The sequence below is a fragment of the Mastigoproctus giganteus genome, chromosome 4 (assembly GCF_048544385.1).
Source record: "Mastigoproctus giganteus isolate SK-2022 chromosome 4, ASM4854438v1, whole genome shotgun sequence".
Taxonomy (NCBI): domain Eukaryota; kingdom Metazoa; phylum Arthropoda; class Arachnida; order Uropygi; family Thelyphonidae; genus Mastigoproctus; species Mastigoproctus giganteus.
In genome coordinates this window covers 92544154-92570632 of record NC_143578.1, presented here as the reverse complement: position 1 = coordinate 92570632, position 26479 = coordinate 92544154, and the positions used below count along the sequence as shown (strand labels likewise).

The following is a 26479-nucleotide window of genomic DNA, read 5'->3' as shown; positions in this document are numbered from 1 at the left end:
AAAGATGATATCTGCTCTACATCATTACTGTTTTTCCCTAACAGACATACCCTGGTCCTATTCCACCTATCCTTTTCGCACAATATAGATCCCATTTCTCTAACAATAGAGTCACCAACAATAACTACCCCCTGTAGAACCAGCACATTTTGCCTTGAGCTGAATGAACTAGTACCACAGGAGTGGCATTCTACCAGATTGCCACTGTGTTGTCTGATGTTCAAGTGTAAACTCCAGCATTGATCTGGGCAAGTGGTACCAGAGTGTACCTTTTGACATCTGATACCAGAGTGCATTTTCTGTGCTCATGAGTTATGGCAGCAAGTGCATAGCAGTATCTCAACTTTGGCTTTTGGCTTCTTAGTACTAACTCTAAATAAACGTTTTCTAGATACCACTATACAGGTCACATTAAATTATCTTCTACAATTATGTAAAAGTAAAAAAAAAAAAAAAATTGTTTTTTTTTAATTGTTTAACTTTCAATTATGTGCAGTACAAATAATCTTGGAAAAAAAAAAAAAAAAAATTGATTTAATAGACATTCAACAGTAATGGACTCTGCCTTCTCCCTATTTAGTCTGTAAAATTGAGGATTTACTGCATAGACAAAAACAATAATGTATGATCACCACTTTAATTTTAATAACTTCATTATTTGTATTAAAAAATAAAAATGAAACATTTCATATCATCACATCGTTTTATGCTTATTTGACTCCTACTTCTAATAAGTTAAAAAGACCAGTTAAATCAGAGAACCAATACTTCCCATGCATTGATGGACTAGTACAGAATGCATTTTCAGTCAAACATTAAACCAATATAGTGTGCACTCAGTTGTTAATTTCAAAATTTGCCACATTTCAAGAATACTTATTGTTCATCATATGTGAATCAGCGAAATGGCAATGCAGTCAAATTTGATTCTTACAGCAAAAGGAGTCAAACACAGAAAGCATGCAATACACAGAAAACAATATTTGTCCTTAAAAGTAAAATAAAAAAAAACAAATGATATGCATAATTTAGTAAAGGAGAATGACAAGCAGCCAAGCCAGCCACATAATTACACGTCAGATAATTCTAGAGTAGAGTAGATGCGTTCATGCCAATCACTTGGTAAACATCTATCAACTGATTGCCTTAGATTTGGTACATAAGTGTAAAATATTCTTCCTCAAACCTTTGTGTCACTATTCTATGTTCCTAAAAAGGATGTCAAATTTACCGAAATATCAGTTTTCCACTGACATGTTTGCTTTGTTAGTATGCCAAAAGGGTCAAGTCTGCTGTGATATATTTTTACTGATGCTAATTCATAGTATCACCATTAAAACCAAAACCAACATCAATGGAAGCATTTCCTTTCTCCACCAAAGATTAAATCAATAACAACTGCTCAAGAAGTCTTGCTAACAAGACTATTCTTATGGTACCATTACTGTTTTTATCAAATACTCACCAGTTTACATAAAGGCCATAAAAAAAATGTACAGAAGTTTCTTTGAGGGTTTCTTTATGATTGCAGTAAGCCTGCTATGATGCTAATAACAATGCTCTTAAATTCAGGTGAGAAATGCTGGAACCAATTGAGATAGACACAATCACAAGACTGCAATTGCTCTTGTTAGAGTAACAAATTATCACAAATGCAACATCTACATCTCCTCTAAGTTGTAATCATTAAGTTTGAAAGAGAATTTTCAAAGAGTATTTTGTAATATTATACTTACCGTATTTGTCAGAACAGGATGATGATAATGATGTTGAGGATAATGATGATCGAGTCAGTAATGATTCTGAAGTTGAATAATACTAAAATAATAAAAGTAATAATCCTATACCTTTCTTTATCGGCTTTTGGGTTTTATTTTTATTGAATTTTAAATTTCCACTGTATTAACAATAAATTTTTTTAAAGTTTTTTTTCTTAAATATACCATTCCAAATTAGGGTGCATCTTCCACACTGCAGCATCTTATAAGCCGACAAATATGCTACTTTAAAATTTTAAAACTGTTATAAATAATTTCAACATTTTGGGGACTGTTTCCCCCACCTCCAACATCATAAAGAACCCAGAGAAATATCTAATTCAATATTTATTTTTATACCCTGGTATGACCACTAAGTGGAAAGTTGAATTTCACTGTTTCTGTATTTACAACAGCTGATGTAGCAGTGTCCACTTAACAACAGGCCATGCATCTTTTGCAACACATGGATTCAGTCAAACAACATGCATACATGTAACCATACATGCTACTCCAAGACTTTAAATTGGGTTGCTAATCCACTTGGATATTACAAATGTCAACTAGCTTAGTCAATTTTACAACTCCATTATTTTTTATATAACATGTTAGAAGTACTAACATAACTTAAATTACTCTATTATATATATGAGAAGGAAAAAAAAGGAGAGAAAAAATAAGAAAAAACATTAAAAGAAAAATTTAAGCTAAAAAAAAAATAATAATAATAATAAATATATACATAAATAAAAATCCATCTATACATCTGTAACTGGAAAAGGTGGAGACGTTTTATGGTCTTAATTGAGCAAAAACCATCAAATATAGTGCTGCATGCACATTAAAAAAATATTCGTACAGTATGAACAAAAATTCAGCACAAGTTAACCTTTGTGAACCACTCTTTGCTTAACAGTAATATAAAATAAATTAATGAGTCAAATAATGATATCATAACATATTTTACTTTTGTGAAGACCAGAAAAAAAGTTTTACACTGATGTTTTTGAGTTTCTGTATGTTATAATAAAACAGATGGCAAAAAAAGATGAACTTTTTATATACAGCTCCCATTCTTTCATATCACATTAGAAAATGGCTTCTAAAAATATGCACCAGGACCTCACCAAGCATTGGTCATAGTCATGCTGAATGGTTTCTTTAACAACTGCCTTTTTCTTTATTGGGCCTTGTAAGATAACAGCCACCAATATGACATTTGTTCCTTACATCTATATGTCACAGAAATGTAAAAAAAAAAAAAAAAAAAAAAAAGTTTTATTGACTTTAAATTGGGTTACTAATAACATTTTACTGCACTAAAAATGTTAATGAAGAAACTTGAGCTGTGCCACAGGATTAAAATATGAAAATATTTAAAATTAGGGTTGGAATGTTTTATATATTTTAATAATAAAAAGATGTTTTATGTTAAGAGAGATCATTCTATAGCAAACTTATAGTAATAACAGAACACAAAAATTATCAGTATTAAAAGAAACATGTCAGAGTTCTATAGGGATAAGTTATAATTTTAAAAGAAATACCATTAATATAAAATGATGTGATATGTCAGCCACTTATTTAGTCAGGAAACTTTGTCTTCTGAAAGCACGAAGTTATAATCTGTTTACTGTCACCATAACAATAAATATATCAATGTAAATAAAAAATCTAACTCTGAAAAAGAAAAAATAATAATAAATGTAAATCAAATTAAGTGGAATACTATAAGAATGAATGGACTTTTCTTGTAAGCAAGGTAATGTCCAGTTGTTAATCAATGCATTAATTTAACATGTGATGTATAATTAAGCTTTGACCCATTACATTGCTTCTATATCCTCAAAAGGTTGTGTGATGATTCAATTATAAACACAAATCACTACCCTCATAATACACCACATCTATATATCACAATAATACCCACATCTACACAGATATATAATACTAAGATATATAGATTAGGAGGAAGGCAATGTACGGGAGTGTTTCTTGAGTTATGAACTTCAAGCGGGTAAATCAATGACTGAAGTAATTAATTGTTCAAAGAGAAATAAGTTGGGAGTTGACAATCAAAATGCACGTGAACAATTGTACAATAACACTAGCAATATGTCAGGAAGTACAATGGCCTGCAGGCACATCTTAATAACTTGAATTCACCACATTCACTAAACTTGGTTAGAGTGAATGTAGTGGGAAGTTGCAATGTGCATCAAACTTTGGAGTTCCTTCAAATTTTATATAATTTTGTGTTTCTTGGACATAGCATTATCAAAGTTTTTGCATTAACTTAGCAAATGGTGCAGGTAGACAAGATTATACTCAAAAACTTCAGTGGAACATGCTGATTAGCAAGAGCACTCTCGACCAAAGTCCTGTATGAAAACTACTGAGCTATTTGCACAAACCTTGAACAAATTTCTGAGGATACTGAGACATGACAAGCAACCTGAAGTGAAGCACAAGTTTTGCTGAAAAAAGTAATGCGGATATTGTGCATAAAGTTTTTCAATATTTTGATGTTAAAGGAAAGAGCCTTGACAAAATTATTTTAACTAGAAGGTATAAGTTACGTTGAAAATTTCATGCCTATTCTTGACAAACTACAAATGTGCTTGGATGATTGAAATTCCACATATAAGCCAAACAAAGTTTAGTTTTTCTTCATATTTTAAAGGAGGAACAATACACAACATTTTGCTGAAGCAAAGAGAGTATAATACCTATAGCACCTTCTCCCCAAGAGAGAGAGAGAGAGAGAGAGAGAGAGAGAGAGAGAGAGAGAGAGAGAGAGAGAAAACAGAATAAAAATGAAGTAGTAGTGGCATGTGATGCAAGAAAGCAAGTGTATGAGCTTATGCAGCATCAGTCAAAAAAAAAAAATTTCACACAACCATTCCCTCTAAATGTTTGTCCAGTTCCTCCTTAAATTTATTTAACCTATCAACTTCCACAACGATAGACAGAAGTTTGTTCCAGCAATTTATCACCCGTGGCTAAAGGCAAATTTCTGCACATCTGAAATTTGTTGCTGTCAATATAAGGTTCAACAGTGTAGAACCTTACACAAGGTGTTGCTGCAGCCAGAATAAGTGAGGTCTCCAAACACATGAAAACCTAAAAACAAATATCAATTCTCACTTCATCTTTCCACATATTTAATTCAGAACCCATTTTCCATAACATTTATGTGGCATTCAGAATATATCTGTGTTTATCATTCACCAACTGCAGCACAGATAGAGCATTTTCAAAGATGGTAAGAGTAAAAAATGATCTTTCTGCATCAATGATAAATTCACAAAGAACCACTCTTTGCTTAACAGTAATATAAAATAAATTAATGAGTCAAATAATGATATCATAACATATTTTACTTTTGTGAAGACCAGAAAAAAAGTTTTACACTGATGTTTTTGAGTTTCTGTATGTTATAATAAAACAGATGGCAAAAAAAGATGAACTTTTTATATACAGCTCCCATTCTTTCATATCACATTAGAAAATGGCTTCTAAAAATATGCACCAGGACCTCACCAACTAAACCTGCATTGGTAGAAGTGAAGCAGTTGTGGCAGGGCCCTGAAATCTAGAGGGTCCCAGAGGTAAAAACAAAATGTTCAGGCAAAAAAAATATTTTTTTTTTCCTTTTTTGTCCCTCTTGTTGTTTGGAGTGGTTAGTCCACAGCAAAAATGTGCACCATGGATTTTTGGATCTTAAATCTGGAATAGATGTTATTTTTCTGTCATGTAAAAAATATATTATATATCAACAAATAAATTATAAAATAATTTAAATACAGCAGCATATTAATGCTAAGCAAAATACAAATAAATGATTTATATCAATCTCAAATAACCTCTTTTTAATTAGTATCCTTCATAATGCAAGTATACCTTAGTTATGACTTATTTTCAAGTCATAAGTTTTAACAATAGTTAAAATTTATGAAAACATATGATAAAACTTATTTAAAAAAAAAAAGATCTTCTCCTCAAGGAATTTTTGTTTTTGGTATATTTCATTCAGCCTTACACTAGATTTCTGTCTTCTTGAAAACAAACAACTTTCTTGGAAAGATCGCTCTCTCCTAATCTCCATGTAGCAAACATCTCGAAGTCCCTTCGTTCTTATTTATGAAATTTTTTTTTGTCAGTTACATATCTAGAAGCCACTGAGGTTTTTAGAAGGCCATACTTCATTACTTTTTTCTAGACATATTTAAAAATTTAAAAGAAATAGTGAAGCTGACTTTATTAATGTCCTTTTGAATTTCAGAAATAGATATGATATAATGGCCCTATCAGTATAAATATGCATGTAGTTGCGTCATTCTTTAGCAAGAAAAGAAGTTTCATTCATTTCAATTACATGATCAGATATAATAATTCAGCATACAATATGATTACTTTAACGATCATATCTGTTTGATCAGAATTACCTCTGACAGCTGGGTTTTTTCAAATACATTCTCTCAGACTTTCAAAATTGATGTTCCATATCTAGTCATCTCACTATTTGTTTAATATCAAATCTCACTTAAACTGTGTCTCAAAATCTTATGAAAACTAGTATATGAATTTTAGTGTTTAAACTTAAGGCAGCAGCAAGCTTTCTTAAGGATTCAGCCAGACAAGAGGGGAGCTTTACAAATCTTGGCTGGCAGAATTAATGCTACTCTATATTTTCCTTTCAATTTAATTGTTCTGCACAAATGCTATATGCTAATCAGAACACAACTAGATCCTTTGCTGGAATTAACTGTTCATAATCTTATCTTTTTTTTTAATGGTGTATTCGAATCATGGGAGAAACATCTTTATTCTTGATAAAAAGATACAAATATTGATTTATTTCTATCTGCAACTTAACTCAATATAGCTTTTAAGACAAGATGCTCGAGAAGTGAATTTTCGTCTTTATGTTCCTATAGGACTATTTGAAACTCAAAGGACTGAAACTGGTGACATAACTCAACAAGCTGTGATGAAAGATTTCACAATTAAATGTGTATAAATTAAGGTGTTATGTAGTATGTTTTTAATTAAACAGAAAATTTAAGAATGTAAATTAATTTTTTTATTTTTACAGGTAAACTTAGTAAATATTTCTAATGACAAAATATGATTTGTGAGAATGGTTAATATGGGTGTCATTAGTAATAATTTATTATACAAAAAAACAAACTTATGTAATAAATTTATTTGTGGTAGAGAGAGAAGTATGTAGAGCTAAATCTATGAGAATTAAATTGCATTTGTCATTGCTAGACATTTGTTAGGCAAAGAGGTAATTGTTATTTGTAAAGCTTTTATTGAAAAGGTGAGCCCATCAAACATAGCGCAACATAACAAACTCAAGCATGAGACAAAGCCACATGATGGTGGGGACAAAGAAAGGAAAAGTTGAAATAAATAGTGAGTAAAACATTTGGAAAGTTAACAGAGTTATAAAAAGTTTATTTGGATATAATTGGACATAATTATTTATGGAATTTGTCTTACAAGTTGAATATGTTAAAGGGACAAAGATTAATATACTCAGAAGCTTATAGGGTATACTATCGCAGTTATTAACGGTAGAGACAGCCTACATTCGAATGTTGCAGTTTGTATTCTTGGTTGTTATTGTTATAAGTTTGGTGATCGAAAGAAAATATAAATAAGACTTAAAGAGAAATTTATAGACTCAACCCAAAGCATGTTTGAGTAAAAGTATATTATTAAGAATTAGGCTGTTGCAAGGTAATAAAGCAAGAAAAAACATACAGAGTTAGATGAGAAAAACTGCCTCAAAAGCTTACAGGTAACTCATCTGTTCTTATCAGCTGTTACTAATATATTGAAATTCACTGAATGAAAAGTACAACTCCTAAATTTTTGAGATGTCCAGTAGTTTTCCTTTATTGCACTGACATATAAGAAAACATATGAATTAGAGAAGTTTATTTCTAACAATAACAAAACAATGTGTTGGGGATTTCTAGAAATAACCAGAAGAACTGTGTCAAAAACGGGGAAACCTTTATAGTTGTGAGTGCAATCTCATCAAAAAAGTTGAAAATATTTGGGAGATAGAGAAAAGGCCCACTTAGGATTCTCCCATTATGTTCCCTCCATATTCTCTAATTAACTTTGTAAACATAAGCTTATATATTTAAAATAGCTTAATTTCAATTACATAAACATAATTTCTTCTTATAACTTTAATAAATATCCATATATTGGGTATTTTGAGTCACATACCTTTAAGATAAAGTAGTAACAATCCTTTATTTACATTCTAATATTATTAGATGTCTTAGCTTCACTATTGGCTTCTGCTACCTATTTGGTGAAAAAACAAAAAAGACTACAAACTCTGTGGCATATTTTAATCAAGGTTATATGTGTAGAAACAGCCTTCAATTTCTGAAATGTCTCATATGGTACAGAGTTGGGGGGGGTATAAAAAAAGCAACAAAATGTTAGTTGATTCACACTATAAGCTGCCTCTAGGTGTACTTGGGCACATGAACAGCCACCCCACCCAATATTTGTACATCCAAATAACATATTTTAAGACAAGGCAGGTGGGCAGTCTTCCTAGTGGCCCATCCTACCTACTGATGAATCTGTATGGAATTGTACGCGCGCACACACACACAGCTTTAGGATCCATTAATATTAACAACTTCCCACTTTAGAGGCAAATACTATTCCTGACACTGCAATATTTACTTAAACAATCTACAATTGGATAAACAATGGCTAGGAGCACAACAAACACCTATCAAGTAAAGAGGTCATAAAAAGAATCATTATGATACAAGACAAGGATTAAAAAGTGGACGGACTGATGGACTATATAAAAAAATATAAATGAATAATCTTTAAAATTTATAATGCTGTCAAAATTTACTCAAAAATAAAGCTAGATAACCTTGAATAAAGAGATTTAAGTTTTCACAAAAATATATTTTTAAAACAATTTTTAGCAGGCTTGTCATACTTTAGGTAGTAGGTGGAAATTCCATATGCATAAAATTTACATCTGCTGCATGATATTGTACTTCTGTTGCCAGTTCATCTGAAACTTTTTTGGGTCATTCTTTTTGCGAGATGCTAGAAGCTGCTTCATTTCTGATACACTCAAATTTAAGTTAAGGACATCTGCATTATTGTTAATTAACTTAACAGGTTCTTCCTTTTCACATAAGCTTTCCAATTTATTTGGACTATGGAAATTGTGGGTAGAAGGTGGAGATTCCTGTAATGATAGTGTGCTTTCTGTACCACTACAATTATCCGATTTTGGTGGCAAGCTTTCAGGACTGGAACTAAATGATTCCTCTTCTTCCTATAAGGAAAAGACAAATTTTACTTACAAATTGCTGATTCTATTATGAAATGATTTTAATTTATAATATAAATATTTTAAAAATTATATAAACATATTTAGGTTTTTACCCACTAATAACGAAAATAATATATTTCAAAAACAAAAAACTTTTCTGAACAATGCTATTAAAACATCTCCCTATTAGAGACTTGTAGGTTACCCCATCTAAAAATGCTACCACATTTTACACAGACTCCTATAGTGCAAAGTTCAATTGCCTTATTAAAGTAAAAGGTAAATGCCGCTTACTCTCCTATCACCCAAATTTTAACTCACTTGAAGAGGGTAATCTTAAGTAGAATTTTAATACATTAAGAAAACCTATTCATAGACTGCTCTCTCGATGTTAATTATTTACAGTGAAATTACCTCTAAGGACAGAAAAATCAAATCATATAAAATATAAATAAATAAAATAAAAATACTGTATATATAAACTGTTCAAGGTCCTTTCTACAGGAATGCCATTTGCATCTCTGAACCATACCATTTTTCTTTATTTCTTTTACTTTTTCTGTATTCTTCTTTTTATTTCTTGTGAGCCATTAGTTTACGAATGCATAGTAGTGAGAAACTATAGTCTTCTTATACTACCTTTCTCCTTTGCAAGGTTTATGCACCCTTTTTCTTGCTACTTTGTACATTATTTATTTACTTCTTTTTCTCTTCTGAGTTGTATTTATCATGAATTTAACCTCTGCTTTCATTTCATTTCATTATTTTATTTTATTTATTTTTTAATGCCTGAGGTCTCTTTTGTCTTCATCTTATATTCTAGACATTTCTACGTGTTCTTATGAGTCTTAGTTTCATGTTGATCTAGTCACTTTGTCAGTTGGGTAAGTTCTTTTACTATTCTGTCTGTACATTCTCCTTTTGTTCCTGTCGAGTTAACCATGAACCACATGCCTGCATTGTGTTCCCCCCTCCTTCATATTTATCTCCCTTTGGCCTTACATCTTAAATTTCAAATTATTTAATTTCATTAAATTCTCCCTTATTCAACATTTTTTAAATTGGGCTTTGCTTTGGCATGTGCTTTACATTAGAAACAAGTTCTAATTAAAAGAAAAGATTGTCATCTTTTCTTGCAATTCTGGTAGTTGACTCTTGATAACAACATCAGGGTTGGGTGATATTTCATGCTCAGGTAGCTGATAAACTGAATGAGTATTTTGCATCTACATTCACACATGAGGAGTTATTCAATGAGGTGAGTGCCAGAAGTTTATCAAACGCTAACAGGGAGTTAAGTGATTTTGTAATAACTGAGAGCAAAGTGGAGGAGAAATTGTTGAAGTTCAACATAAAGAAGGCACCTGCGGTGGACGTGATCTATCCAGTTATATTAAAGGAGGCAGTAAAGGAAGTAAGCAAAATTATGAGAGCTTCCTTGGACTCAGGGGAGGTCCCCATGGACTGGAGGTGTACAAATGTGTCACCAATTCACAAAGGGGGTTAAAAAAGGTGACACAAGTAACTACAAACCTGTTAGTTTAACTTATGTTCCGTGGAAAATAATGGAATCAGTGGTTAAAGCATTGCAGGATCATCTAGACAAGACTACAGTAATAGTTAAGACACAGCATGGGTTTGTTAAAGGGAGGTCTTGTCTGACCAATTTGATTGGATACTATGATGTGGTCACAAAGGAACTGAAGGCCAAAAATAATTTTGATATCATATACTTGGATTTCAGGAAAGCTTTTGATACTGTAACACATGGAAGACTGCTGTACAAATTGGAAAGGTATGGCACTAAGGGTAAGTTGCTACAATGGATAAAGGGATGGTTGAGTGAGAAACGACAGAGTGGTAATCAATGGACAATGCTCTTCGTGGACAAATGTTATTGGTGGAGTTGCCCAGGGTTCGGTGTTGGGCTCATTGTTGTTTTGTATATTTATCAATGATATTGATGAAGGTATATCAGGTTTAATGTCCAAGTTTTCAGGTGATACAAAAGTTGGCAGGGTTGTTAACGACAGTAAAGACAGTATGCTACTCTAACTGGATCTAGATAAGTTGGGCAAATGGGCTGAGAAGTGGCAACTGAAGTTTAACATTCACAAATGCAAAGTAATGCATATGGGTAGCAATAATCCAAGAGAAACGTACCAACTGTGTGGTACTACACTCAGGGAAGTGGAAAGTGAAAAAGACCTGGGGGTAATTGTGCAGTCAAATATGAAGTTCGCTGAGCAGTGCGGACTGGGTGTCAGGGTAGGCCATGGAGTCTTGTCAATGATACATAGGAATTTTGCTAGCAGGGACAGGGAGGTGATTATCCCATTATACAAGGCAATGGTCAGGCCACACCTAGAGTACTGTGTACAGGTCTGGAGGCCTCATTTTAGGAAGGATGTAGAGTTGCTAGAACAAGTACAAAGAAGGGCAACAAGATTGGTGAGAGGAACAAAGGGGTGCACTTACCAAGAAAGGCTTAAGTTCAGAAAATTGCAGCACCTCGAGAGTAGGCACCTGTGAGGTGATCTGATTGAGGTGTATAAGGCCTGGAATAGGTTGAGCAAGCTGAATGCTGATGGGATTCTTTGTCTTGCTCAGACTAAGAACCTGAGGGGACACAGTTTTAAATTGAGGAAAGATAGTTGTAGAATAGATGTGGGGAAATTTGCCTTTAGCCAGCAGGTAGTTGATTGGTGGAACAGACTTCCATCTTTTGTTGTGGAAGCTAATAGCCTAAATAAATTTAAGGCTGAGCTGGACAGGAATTTGGAACAAATGGGAGGTTTTTTTTTTTTTAGCTGATGCTGCATAAGCTTGCTTTCTTGCATCGTATGTATCTACTAATGCTAATATGACTATATATTTATTTATTTTTCTTTGTGTATTATTTAATTTTTTTTATATATATTATAATTTCTTTCCTTCTGTTACTTTTTTTTCTATATTTCTTTTCTTTTCACTATTACTTATATATAACAATACATATCACTTATTTTTTATTATTTTTTTTTATGTGAACCCCAAAACACGGGAGGTATTAGAACCTATAGTACTTAGTACCATGCTTGGGTTGGAGGTTGAGAAGACGAAAGAAGACATTTGTTGACATTGGACTTGAACTTCTGTAGATTGTAATTTTCAGGAAATACGTATGAAGGAAGGTTGTTCCAGAAAACAACAGTTGAATGAATAAATGAGGAAGATGAAAAGTTGGTTCTGTGTGTTTGAAGTTGGACAGTAAATGGATGTTGGCGGCACGTGTTCGGACTGTTTTGAAAGAGAGAGCGGGAATTATAGAAGCCAATTCAAAAGAACAGTGCCCATGGAAGTATCTGTAGAAGAGGCATGCAGCAGAAACAGTACGCCTATGAGAAAGCGAGTGGAGAGACTCTGTTAGAGATGAATCATTAATTAACCTAACTGCCCTCTTCTCAATGGAATCAAGAAGCCTAAGAGAGGTTTTAGGGACACCACCCCAGATGTGGGAACAATATTCCATAGCAGGGCGGATTTGCAATTTATACAGAGTGGGCAGCTGTTTGGAAGAAAAGTAACGCCGAGAGCGAAAGAGAAAACCAAGTTCTTTAGATGCAGAGGAAGCAATATTTGTAATGTGCTTGTGCCAAGAGAGATTAGAAGTCAGGGTAATCCCCAAAAGAGATATATCATTTTGCCTAGAAATCGGAGTGTCACTAAAGATAAGCATAGGAGCAGAAGAATCCTTTTTGCGAGATATAAGACAAGACTGAGTTTTAGAAGGGTTGACATCAACTAAGTTATCTTTGCCCCACTGGAGAATTACCTGAAGATTGGCATTTAAGGAATTGGTAGCGGATTTTCGAGAAGTTGAAGCTGATTGAGCAGGACAAGGTTTCTCAAAATGGAAAGTGGAATGCAATGTGCTATCATCGGCAAAACTATGGATAGGATTTCCAGTCAATGGAAGAAGGTCATTAATATACAAGAGGAAAAGAGTGGGGGAAAGAACTGAACCTTGGGGGACACTGGCATTAGTGGAGAAGTTAGAAGACAGAGAGCCATCTACCATCACCCTCAGTGAGCGATCAGAGAGAAAACTGGATAACCAATTACTGAAAACAGTTGGCAAACCATAAGATGGAAGCTTGTTTAGAAGACCTTTATGCCAAACACGATCGAAAGCCTTTGGTTTGCCAAGAGCAACTACTTGTGTTTCCCCGAACCTTTCCATTGAATTAGTCCATAAATGGGCCAGAATATCAGCAGTGGATCGACGCTGACGGAATCCATGTTGGCGATCGTTGATCAGATGGAAGGTTTCTAGGTAGTTTAAGAGTTGGCGGTTAATTGATTTCTCCATTACTTTAGAAAGAGTAGACGTAATTGCAATAGGACAATAATTGGATGGGCGGGATTTGTCACCCTTTTTAGGAACTGGCTGGATATGAGCAAATTTCCAAGCAGAAGGAAAAACACCTTTGCAATAAGAAAGTGAAAAAAAGGCGGCAAAGAATAGGAGTAAGTTCAAGAGCACAAGTTTTGAGAACAAGTGGAGAAATACCATCAGGACCTGGAGCTTTCTTAGCATCAAGATTCATTAAAATCCTTCTGATATCCTTTTGACGGAAGACCACAGGAGGCATTGAATGGAGCGTGTTGGGAATGGTGGGAGGTGTTTTACCAAGATCATTAATACATGAGCTGGAAGAAAAATGGGATGCTAGCAGGTCAGCTTTATCCTTGGCTGAAGTGACAACAGAACCATCTAGTTTGGACGAGGTGGGAGCAGAGATGGGCAATAGCTTTGGCAAGAGACCAGAATGCTCGGCTACCATTACAGCAAGAAGCAAGTTTCCTACTCTTAGCCTGTTCAAACTCTAGTTTGGACTGATTAATAACTGCTTTACAATTGTTGCGAGCTTTGGTGTAGGCAGAAAATAAAACTGAAGAATTAGAAACAAGCCAATTACAATATGCAACATTCTTCTCTTGAACAGCCTTAGCACATTTATTGGAAAACCAAGGTTTAGATAAAGGACGAGATTTTAAAGTGGAGTGTGGGATAAAGGATTCCATTCCTGCAAGAATAATTTCACTGACACGATCTGAGCAAACATTGACATCAGAAGTTTTGAAACAGTAATCCGACCATGGAAAAGAAGAAAAGAAGTCTCGCAGGTCATCCCATTTTGCATTATTGTAATGCCAAACAACATGAGGCTGGGAATAGCCATGAGTTAAAGGTTCCATTGGAGAAGAGACAATCACCAAGTTGTGATCTGAAATGCGTAAAGGACCTCTCACTTCGACCGTCTACTTAGAAGGGTTGTTTGTGAGAAAAATATCAAGGCTGTATGATTAGGATTGTCCGGTATTCTTGTAGGTAAATGAACAATCTGTGCTAGGTCATTAGTAATTGCAAAAGCCTCAGCATCTCGACCTGCTGGGTCGGTGTGACTAGAAAACGGAAGCCAACTGGAGTTGTGAACATTAAAATCACCAAGGAAAATTACCTCACTGTTAGGAAAGTTGGACTGAAGAAAGTCAAGTTGCAAAGAGAGGAAGTCAAAGAGCTCCAAGTGGTTAGTGGAGTTGGGAGAACGGTAGAGACAACAAATGAATTTGACACAATGAGATAGAGAGATTTTAAGCCAGAGAAGATCAAAGAGAGGAGATTCCAAATTGCCAAGTCTCTGACAGGAAATATCAGAACGGACATATGCACAAGTACCACCTTTGAGGCGAAAGAAATCATACAGCGAATAATTTGGGCATTTGAGATGAACAACAGTTGAATCAACTGATAGCTCAGATTCTGTCAGAAAAAGTACATTGGGTTTGGCAGCCTACAAGTGGAAATGGACATCGTTGAGATTAGAATTGAGACCGCGTATATTTGTGAAATGAATTAGGAAGTGCTTGGGAGGTTTAGTTCTTTTCGCAGATAAGCTTGCTCTATTAGTTTGACAATTCATGGTGTATTGAATAGTAAGAAAAAGTGAGTGGGACATGCTGTATGAAGTAATGAAATTTTTGGATATGGCATACACATGGTAAGAATATACCCAGATCCTTGACATAATGTGGCCTCGACAATGCTCCCCGCATACACACTACTCGGACTCCCTCCAGTCACTATCTGGCAGAGTAATGGTAGCAAGATTAAACACTAGCTGATCCAGAAGCCTCCTAGAGAGTTACCAATAGGTTCGGTCCAGTGTGATAACTAGCAGCCGGCCTCTTATTTGTAAAAGAATAAGAGAAGTTTACCTCAATATGATACGTAGAACACTTCCGTATGATACTCTCCAGAAATTAAAACAAAAACAATTTAAAAAATGAAAAAAAAAAAAAAAATACATTACAGTCAAAAATAATTAAAAATCAATTTAAACACAATTAAAAATTAAGTAAAAAAATTGCAAAACGATCTTCCTTCCTGAAGCTGACAATGCTTTTTGACCGTATGTCGTGATCACAGGAATGAAAATTCTCATTCCTGTGACTAATCTTGCTATTCTGTGCATCTGTACCAAGAGATTTTCATCTTTCCTAAAATGAGGGTTCCATACTTGTGAGAACCAAGTATGGAAGCCAAAGCAGATTATGAGAAATCTTTGACAAAGGATGCAAAGAAAAACAACAAAGACTTTTTTACTTATGTAAACACTAGAAGGAGTAGGATAAATCACATTGGTCCACTTAATATCAATAGTTTAACCATTGATTATATTGTTCAGGTTGCTGACAAACTGAACAGGTATTTTTCATTTACATTCACACATGAGGAATTCTTTAGGGAAGTGGATGCCACAAATTTATCAAACTCTAACAGGAAGATAAATGATTTTGTAATATCTGAGAGTAAAGTGAAAGAGAAATTGTCAAAGGTAAACATAAAAAATGCACCTGGGATGGATAGGATCTATCCATTTATATTGATGGAGGCAGCAAAGGAGGTAAGCAAACCTTTAGCCAGAATTATGAGAGAATCTTTGGATTCAGGGGAGGCTCCTGTGGACAGGAGATATGTGAATGTATCCACAATTCATAAAGGGGATCAAAGGGTGACATGTTAGCTTAACATCTGTTCCAGGGAAAATAATGGAGTCACTAGTTAATGAAGTGATGCAGGACCATTTAGATAGGAGTGCAGTTATACTTCAGTCACAGCATAGGTATCTTAATGGGATATCTTGTCTGACTTGGATACTATGATGCTGTGACAAAGGAACTAGATGCAAAAATGTCATATACTTGGATTTCAGAAAAGCTTTTGATACTGTTGCAAGACTGCTGTTCAAATTAGAGCAGTGTGGAATTAACGACAAGTTACTGCTATGGATAAAGGGATGGTTGAGTTGGAGAAGACAGAATGGTTATCAATGGACAATGCTCTTTATGGACTAATGCTATTAGAGAAGTTCCCACAGGGTTTGGGGCTGGCCCATTGTTGCTTTCTGTATTTATTAATGATATTGATAAAGATATATTATTATTATTAGCCATATGGTGCAAGGAAGCCTGAGGCTTATACTGCACCAGCCAAAAAAAATATATATTTCTGAATTACAGAGAGAGAGAGGGGGGGGAAAATCACCAAGAAAGAGAATATCCAGCTCAGGACCCTGGGTGTGCTAAGCCCATACTCACCAGATGTGAGCCCCTGGGGTTGTCAGGCTTATTGTTTGCAGATGATATAAAGGTTGTCAGGGTGGTTAATGATAGTATTGAAAATATGTTGCTGCAACAAGATCTCAAAAAATTAGGCATATGGGCTAAGAATAGCAATTGAAGTTTAACATTGACAAATGCAAGAAACTACATAAGGGTAGCAGTAATCTCAAAGTAACATATCAAGTGTGTGTACTACACTCAGGGTAGTGGAAAATGAAAAGCACCTGGGGGTAATTGTGCAGTCAGAAATGAAGTTCTCTGAGCAGTGCAGACTGACTGCCAAGACAGCTTATTGACTGCTATGTCAATGATATACAAGAATTTTGCTAGCAGGGATAAGGAGGTGATTATCCCATTGTATAATGCTATGGTCAGGCCACATCTTGAGTTCTGCATACATTTCTGGAGGCCTGATTTTAGGAAGGATGTAGAGCTGCTGCAACAAGACTGGTGAGGGACCAAAGGCTTGGGCAAACTCAATGCTGATGGGATTCTTTCTCTTGCTCAGGCTATACATGAGAGGTTAAAAATAGATGTGTGGAAGTTTGCTTTTGGCAAACATTTAAATAAACTCAAGTAAGAACTAGTGAAACTATTGGAAGAGATGGATTGGTGAAATGCGATTTATTTTTTTTTTTGGCTGATGCTGTTTAAGCTTACTTTCTTGCATCATTTGCCATTACCAAGTTGCTACCTTAACAAATCAGTGATGTGATTTACATATAACTATGTTCCTGTCAAAATGATTCTGCATTACTTCTTTAATCACTGAGTCATACACAGAAGTCAAACTTACAGGTCTGTCACTTTGTTCTTTCATCCCCTCAGTCAGTAGGGGAATTCCCCCGAATTCAAAAATACTCTCATAACTATGGCTTCTCATCTCAATATAATTGGACAGATGGCTTATTTATGTTCAACAATTTCTCTTCCACCTTCTTCTCAATTATCATATTATTTAGCTTCCAGTGAGAATTACACTTCTGGAATTCCCAACTCTAAAAATTTTAAATGCAAAATATTTATTCTTTCTTGCAATCAATCAATCAGTATGTCAGCAACCTGTACAGGATCAATATTTATGCCATTCATATCCAGCAAACAAATGCAATACACAACCTTCCTTCCAGTGTTTACATAAGAAAGGAATTATTTGTTACTTTTGTCAAAGACTTCTTGTAATCTATCTCAGTATACCTACTGCTCTTGGTAACTTCAAGATTGTTAGTAACCCTAACCTTACTGATTAGGGTTACTAACAATCTTGAAGTAAATAGTATATATTTACTTCAAGATTCCTAGTTTCCTGATAATTTATAACAATGCTATTTTTAAATTTCTGCCATTAGTCTAATCAGTTCATCTGACATCCATTTAGGTAAACAATATATCCTAGTTGGTATAAAATGTTTAGGAGCTTCTGCAATTACTTCCTTGAGCATTCCCATTCAGCATTTGCTAACATCAGTTGGTCCCACTGAAAATAATTTAAAAAACTATCCAAGATCATTATAATTGCATCTGCAAAAGTAAAATTTCTTCTCCTTCACAGTAGTATATACCTTTATATAAATCCCACATCAATACACTACAATCACTGCCACCTAGCAGTTTCTTTTTTTGTAAATGAAGAGTCACTGATATAGCATGCTGATATAGAAATCAATCATTCCAGAAATGTTCTATTATTAAGTGAGCACAAGTTACAATCATAACCAGTAAAGTTAATAAGACATTTACTTACTGGCACAATATGTGAATGTATAACTGTTCTTTATACTCATCACAGTTATTTCACCTATAAATGAAACGAAGTAAATTTTATACTTTCACTACAGTATAGCTGCACAGGGTCAAAACAGCTTACAAGACAAGAGTGAACACAAGAACAGCATGGATACTCCCATTCTCATTTTTTGGTTTCCCAGTATTTATGTCATACCAGACTGACTAACGTTACACTAATAACCTATGTAAATTGGTGGGTGTAGTTTCAGAATCCAAGTTCTTCTTAGGCAAGAGTATAACTCTTTATCGATCCTGTCTATCTATTTTGATGACTTGGCAAATATTTCAAATTCATCAATTTATTTACTATGCTCCTAGCTTCAGTGTATAATGCAACTATATATATAAATATATGCTATTAGTGTACTTTTAGTATTGTATTACAATATTATTGTTTTAGTAACCCTAACACAGCCCATATATGGAATGTGTTAGGATTACTAAAAGTACAAACAACTTTTTTAATGAGGAATCCCATCAGGCCTTATAATATGCACACTGCTTTCCAGGCTATTACACATCCCAAGTAAACTATTAGTCTTTGTCCCCCTCCCCCTCCCCCAAACCAGCAACTTTCCAACTCACCTTATTATGTATTCTTAGATACAAACTTCAAGGAAGTGGGGGAAAACCAGTCAAAAGATCAATTTCTATGACAAATATATTCTCAACTTGGTTCCATTAGTTAAGTGGAAACAACACTTTAATGAAATCAAGATTATACTTAATGAAATCCCATATAGGTCTCAATGCTAACAAATTTCCACTCTATAATGATATTTACCAGCTACCTTTCAATAAAACTGGAATCTGTTTACAATTATTGACTTTCCTTTATAAACAAGGAAAAATCAATAATTTTCTTTTTTACTACAACAATTTTCCTTCTTACTACATTCATGGGCACTACAGTAAAACCGCTTTCTATGGATGTGGTTTGAATGAAGTGTCAGGAATGCTCTGAATAGAATAGTTAGATATTTTAAAACATATACAATTGCTCTATTCCAAAAAATTCCCAAAAGCTTAAATGTAAATTGTAAGGCACTATAATGATTACTTAATTGTCACTTTATAATTTTTATCTACTTTTTTTCTAATCTACGCAGTGCTCTTGCTGTAATTAAATATACCCACACCTGTTATGTATCTTTTTATTCATAAAGATATTAACACAGTGGTATATCATCACTAGCTTAGCCCTGGTGTACCACTTATGCAGTTTTTCTCTTTTTCTTTTTGGTGCTCCTGAGTTTGCAGCCCTGTTGCAGCTCCCCTACCTGCACTATAGAATGATACATCACTGGCATTAGAAATGCCATGTTTCTTGCAGCTTCAGTGATCCTAACCTTACTGATTAGGGTTACTAACAAGTCCTTGCTGTGAAAAAGTACTGATAACCAGCACTATCTCTTGTACCATAAACATATAGTGAGTTTACATTTGAAGCTCATACACAGCTTCAAGAGAAAATGAAGAAAAGGCACAGTCAGAAGTCTGTAAGAGTTGTTGAGTTCAGTCACAGCAGAACACCATTTTCAATGCAAGTGCAATGTGCAAATTTAAAAATTACATATCTCTCCTGTACATTCTTGGTGTGACTTATTTATTGCACTTCTACAAACGTGTGTAAATATGATATTCATAAAAGGAAGTGCCCTGAAAAGAATCACATAAAGAACATTAGTAATGAAACTGTAGTGTAATCCATTGATCTAAGTATAACAACAGAACTTTATATCAAATGAACATAAGGAACATTTTATTTAGAAACATTTGATTAAGAATCTCTAAATTATGCATTCAACCTTGATTTTTTCCTCTTCTTCAAGATCTTGCATATTATCTTCATCTGCCACTGTGCTCTGAAGTAAGTTTGGATCTTCAGCTAGATAAACAGCATCATTACTGTTTTCATGTGACTGGTGTAAGAGATAAACAATGATATGATTAAAAAAGTGAATTGATTCGAGGAAAAAATAAAAATTATATTTCATCATTCTTCTTAATCTTATAACAACATTGTTCTGTAAAGAATGAAGTCCTTTCCCCATAGCACATGCATTCTAGCAAAGAAAAATTTCTGCCCCAAGCAAAAATGCTATTAACAAGCTATCTCATGAGAAATCTTCCTGTATTTTACTTGACACACATGACTTAACTCAGTTGTCTCAAGTGCTTCCTCTAAGTCCAGTTCTAAGCTTACCTATTAGTTTTTCAAGGACATCTGCTTGAAGATGTTATGTATAGCCTGAAGAATTTACAACTACATAGCTTCATATATATTTTTCCCTGTTGTTAATCATTTAATACCTTTTGTTATGGACAGCCTTTTCCTAACAGGAGGGGGACTAACAGAAACTAATTTTATATATGCATGTATTAATATATTCATATGCATATATATATATGAATAATGGCTTTAAAAGTTAGAATGAAATAAAATAAAATAAAATAAGAAAATAAATAAATATAAAGCTATCATTGAAGCAGCAAAATGCACATCCTCCACACGATGCCCAGTACATAAATAATTAATATAAAAATAAAAATAAAATTAATATATCAAATTAACAATAATTAATTTTACATATTAATTAATAATAATAATTACAAATGATAAATTAATAATAATTAATTAATTAAATATATATATATATATAATACAAATAAGCAATAATTCAAGTAGTTTCACATAGAAGTGAGTCAAAATACTAATATTTAAAAATGAATTTTTTTTTAAAATATTAGTAAATTTAAAAAATTGTTATCAAAAAAGGTTCAGCAGACAACAAAAATTACTGAACTAAGAAATGAAACAGGATACATGTGGAAAGGTATACCTGTTAAAGGAGAATTTAAAATTTACAATGGCTATAAATGCAAACATTACTAATACAAAAATTCTGTATCTTGAAATATACAAACATAAAAAAAAAAAAAAAAAAATTTAGAAAATACTACAAAAAAATTAACAAACATGCTTTCTCTTTCTAACTTTCCAAGCCTTAAAAAATAAAAATTATCTTTTTACATTTCAATACATAAAGAAAATTTTTAAAGTGTTCGGTGAATCCTGTAATTATAATACAATACAATACAGGATATATAATATCATGTAATATATATAAAATATCTAGCTAATACGATACTAAAAGTTTTATTAATATATAATATACATGACTATCTTTTGTCTTTTTTTTTTTTATTTATATTTCCAAAGGAAAACAAAATAGTAAGCAAACTACACGCCAATAGCAAATTCAACAATTAGTGATTTATAAGCTAACTCAGCATGAATTGTTGAGGAAACTTCCATCCTGCAGTGGGCTGATAATGGCTGCAGTTTACCTTTAAGCTAAGTAATCAAAAAAAGGCCAAAGTGAAGGTGGATATGATATGCTCATTTGCAACTACAGAGGGGGAAAAAATATATCAATTCTTAACTTATAGAAGCCACACACACATCATCAATTTCATTTGAACTATATGAAACAATATGAAATATATAATGAGGAAGAACATGATACAGTACTTTGTTTCCAACAAGGGGAAAGTTATAAAAGAAAAAGTACATTTATATTTTTCTGCAAAATGAATACACAGAATTCTGGAGAGGAAACTATCTAGATGCTATAGATGGGACCAGCTACCATTCTGGAGTTGAATATGTCAGTTAACAAGTTTTTAAGTGAGTTCAGATGCATTTGATAGCATGCATACCATTGCCCATACAACCTATTAACTGAGTGCTGTTACACCAACTGCCATAAAAAAGAATAACACTGAAAACCACTTGGCAACAGCTAGCTATAATGGAACAGAAAAAAGAAATACCCAGAGTCATGGGTTCAATTTATATCTGCCAAGTTTACACCCCTCCCAAGTTTATCTACAGCATGCATAAACTGTTTACACCAACTAAGTGCTGTCTTTCAAGAATTTGGCTAATGAAGTGCTCACTGCATACAAGTATTTAACATGATTGCATGTTGTGCACATTAATAACATTCCATTACTCCTTAATTCAAATGAGTTTAAACAGAAAGGGAAACTATTTATAGAAGTTTATCATGCCTTACTTTTTATTAACACAATCATAAAAAACCTATACTGATCCATAATGGACCCATGTGTTGATACACTATCATAAGCAAACTCCAGTGATGATAAGTCCATTTCTTTTTTTTTCCCTATCACATCTCTCAGACAACAAAATGCTTCACTGTATTATTCTTTAGTCACAGTCCTAGTATAAATCAAAAGGAGGCACTGCTCTTTGGAATTTAAAGCCCATCCAATATCACTTTGTCTTTGTACAGTTCAGGATTTTATACCAGCATTTTCCATAAAGTTTATTATTTGGTTCAGGTCATGTAAAAATGGAGCCTAATCAGCAGGGTAAAGAAACTAATTCTGTCTTCTACCCTCTTAACTCTTTAATAACCATACCAAATAAGTCATCAGGCCCCTCCCAGCATAACAGTTTTGCCACTGCTCATCATGCAATTATTTATTTATTTATTTATTTTTTTTTTTTTTGTAAAAACCCATCTGCTTTGTCAAAAAAAAAAAAAATGATTAGGCAATACCCTGCACTTGTGCAATTTTTGCATTAGCTGTTGAAGACAAGGAACACACATCACTGATCAGCAACATTCTCACAATCCTCACCACAATGCTTGTGCTACTCTTATTAGTATTAGTAGAGGCATATGATGCAAGAAAGCAAGTATATATAACATCAGCCAAAAAAAAAAACAAAAAACCTCCCATTTCACCCATCCATCCATCCATTCACTCCTAGTTCTGTACCTCTAATTCACTCCTAGATGCTTGTCTAGTTCTGCCTTGAACTTATTTACATTGTCAACTCCACACTATGGCAGATGGAAGTTTGTTCCAGCATTCAACCACCCGTTGGCTAAAGGAAAAATTTCTGCACATTTATTCTACAATTGTCTTTCCTCAATTTGAATTTATGTCCCCTCAGGAGAGTAATCTCAGCAAGAGGAATAATCCCATCAGCTCAATGCTGATGGGATTATTGTTGCTGATCCAACCCCCCCCCCCACAGAATACTCAACATAAAGTTGCTGTAACAATGTTAAGCATTTTAGCAATGAGCAAGATCAGTGTAAGCCTCAAGCAATGAAGCATACATTATGATGTAAAATGTTTGGGGCAAAAAAATAAATAGCTTTTTTTCTGCTAATGCTGCCATGCTTAACCATACATCAGAGTATCAGAGTACTCAGGCTATTAACTGTCATTCTGTATAATATAATTAAAGATAACCAACAACCTCCTTTAGTCCTAATCAGCTGATTTCATCACTCCATACAAAGGCTACTTATATGCACAGTTAGGATTGAGCATCAATATGAAAATATCTGAAAAATAGTTTTGGAAACTCAACACCTGTATTTTTATTTGCTTGGTTATCAACAGCTTGTATTTCAATTATATGTTATTAAAAGATTATTTCTATTATAATAAGTTGGGCCTATGTCTTATTCTAGCCAAAAATTCGGGATAGATTTGAGCAAAACAAGTGTGGATTTTTTTACTAGTCGTTCATTTTTGGCTAGTGAAAAAAGGTTAGGTTTGTTTATGTCAGTAATTCGGGACAGATTCAAGCAAAAGAAGCTACTTCCTCTAGAGGTGTACCCATAATCTGGAGAATAACCATTATTTGTTTTTAACTTATTGATACATTATTTATGAAAATAATTTGGTTACTTTTCATCATTTATTTTGAATTGCTTAGTGTAGTGATATATATATTTTTTCCTTTTTATTGTGAAACTTTTAATTTGTTTCTATTTGGCCTCTTTATATTTTATAGTGATATATATCACTATAAAATATACATATTTTTTCTTTTTATTGTGAAACTTTTAATTTGTTTCTATTTGGCCCCTATAGCCATACCATGACTTGCTTATATGTCTGTGTTGTATTTGGATTTCAAGTAAATAAATGATATTGATTGTTAAATGTCTTAGTCTTTAGTTTTCTGTCAGTGGTTCCCCATAACTCAAAATTGCTGTAACAAACGCAATTTTGATTAAAACTGTCATTAATGACAATTTTAATATTTTTTCTTGTATATATATATATATATATATATAAAATAAATGAATAAATTTATTTAGTGCAGAATATAATATATGATACCCATTATCCTACATTACCCCACCCATTATCATATATTATATTCTGCACTAAATAAATTTATTCATTTATTTTATATACATTATGGCTGTAGGGTACTTTTTGCGATAGCAGTGTCCCTGAGCCATAACTTATTCTATTCTATTATAACTCTGTCTTATCTCTTTCTGCTTTCCTACATCTTTTCTATTACTATATTATTATTACTATTATTATTATATATATATATATATATACACACTGGTTCCATAGTGTCCTAAAAGGTTTTTTTTGGGGGGAAGGGGGCTGAAGACATTTAAAATACCAAAATAGTTTGTTGATGAGAGGGAACTTAGCTATGAAGCCAGTTTCCCCACCCACTACACTCTAGTTTCTTAAAATATAAGATAATGTAAAACTAGTTTTAAACCCAGAGTAGTGCCTTCTCTTCCTTTGAATTTTCACGTTTTATTTATCAAGGTTACTTCTTAAGTCTATTCCATTTCCAAGGCCATTTCGTTGAGCACGCAACGAAATGTCCTATCAAAAAATTGTTTGAATTTAACATGAAAACTTACCGATATTCCAAGACTACATGATACATTATCCACTCGGAAAGATATGTCTGTGTCATCCAATACAGAAGTGGGTTGCGCGATAGGGGTTTTCATATATTTAACATTACCTTGACTGCCTGATACTGAAATCTTGTGACTTTTGTACCAGTTGTTAGTCAACTCATCAACAACTAGTAACTTGGTTTCATTCTGGACGGCCTTTATTCTTTCTACTACTTGTTTATGTGTTTGATTTGTAACATTAACACCGTTAACTTCTACAATTTTATCACCTTCTTTCAAGCCAGCAAACTGTGCTGGACTGCCTTCATCAACTTTTCCAATGAACTGGCCCCCTTTAGATTTCTCAGAATGAAGATTAAATCCATACCCATTAAAGTTAGGCCACTTAATAATATGACAAAATCTTGGAGACGGTGCATCAGTAGATAATTCAAAAGACATGTTCATTCACAACTAAACCAAAGTCAAAATACCGCTCGTCAGCACAAGGAAAGCACACATCACAAACTTTACTTGCCTCAAGCATGTACTCTCCAGTCACGTGGTTTAGTATATTCTGCTGCCACCTAGTAACAAAAGTATCAACCCGAAAACCAGATAAAAATAAAAGGAGTTTCAGGGTTTATAGTCAAAGTATGGGTTGAGCTACATAAAATTTTCAATTAAAAAAAAAAAAAAGTTATGCTACGGCCACCCGGAATAACCATTATTATTATTATTAACCATATGGTGCAAGGAAGCCTGAGGCTTATGCTGCAGCACCAGCCAAAAAAAAAAAAAAAAAAAAATCCCGTGTTACCCTGAGAGAGAGAGAGAGAGAGAGAGAGAGAGAGAGAGACAGAGTAGAAGGAAATCACCAAGAAAGCAAGAAAGATAAGAATGATAATATCCAGCTCACATTCATCTGCCAATTGTATATCATGTTCATGAATTTCCATAATGGAAATACACGAAATTTTAAGCTTTCAACTTCTAAAACGACAGATGGAAGTTCGTTCCAGCAATCAACCAGCCCACTGGCTAAAGGTAAACTTCCGCACATCTATCCTATAACTGTCTTTCCTCAATTTGAATTCATGCCCTCTCAGGCGATTATTCTGAGCAAGAGGAAGAATGCCATCAGTACCGGGCATGATCAAACAATTCAAGCCTTTATACACCTCAGTCAGATCACCTCGTAGGTGCCT

General features: G+C 33.5%; 1 protein-coding gene across 2 annotated transcripts; it reads right to left on the bottom strand.

Annotated features, from left to right (window-relative positions):
* Positions 1 to 1793: 1793 nt before the first annotated feature.
* On the bottom strand, positions 1794 to 25823 carry LOC150086914 (uncharacterized). 2 transcript variants are annotated; one of them, XM_090372810.1, is made up of 4 exons: positions 25290 to 25823; positions 20364 to 20477; positions 8755 to 9102; positions 1794 to 1818 (listed from the first exon to the last, which is right to left on the bottom strand). In XM_090372810.1, exons 1-3 carry the CDS (start codon positions 25737 to 25739, stop codon positions 8791 to 8793), a joined length of 876 nt encoding a protein of 291 aa, XP_090228936.1. In that variant the 5' UTR covers positions 25740 to 25823; the 3' UTR covers positions 1794 to 1818; positions 8755 to 8790. The 2 variants fall into 2 exon arrangements, with proteins under 2 accessions (XP_090228936.1, XP_090228935.1); XM_090372809.1 differs by lacking the exon at positions 1794 to 1818 and adding an exon at positions 2930 to 2989.
* Positions 25824 to 26479: the final 656 nt, after the last annotated feature.

Bases quoted from the DNA above. Each gene is read 5' to 3' on its own strand.
- LOC150086914 (XM_090372810.1), bottom strand. From the start codon at position 25,739: ATGAACATGTCTTTTGAATTATCTACTGATGCACCGTCTCCAAGATTT. The intron at 20,478-25,289 runs GTAAGTTTTCAT...CTCTTACACCAG, and splicing joins CATGTAGTCTTGGAATATCG to TCACATGAAAACAGTAATGA. The intron at 9,103-20,363 runs GTTGAATGCATA...TTTTCCTTATAG, and splicing joins AAGAAGAGGAAAAAATCAAG to GAAGAAGAGGAATCATTTAG.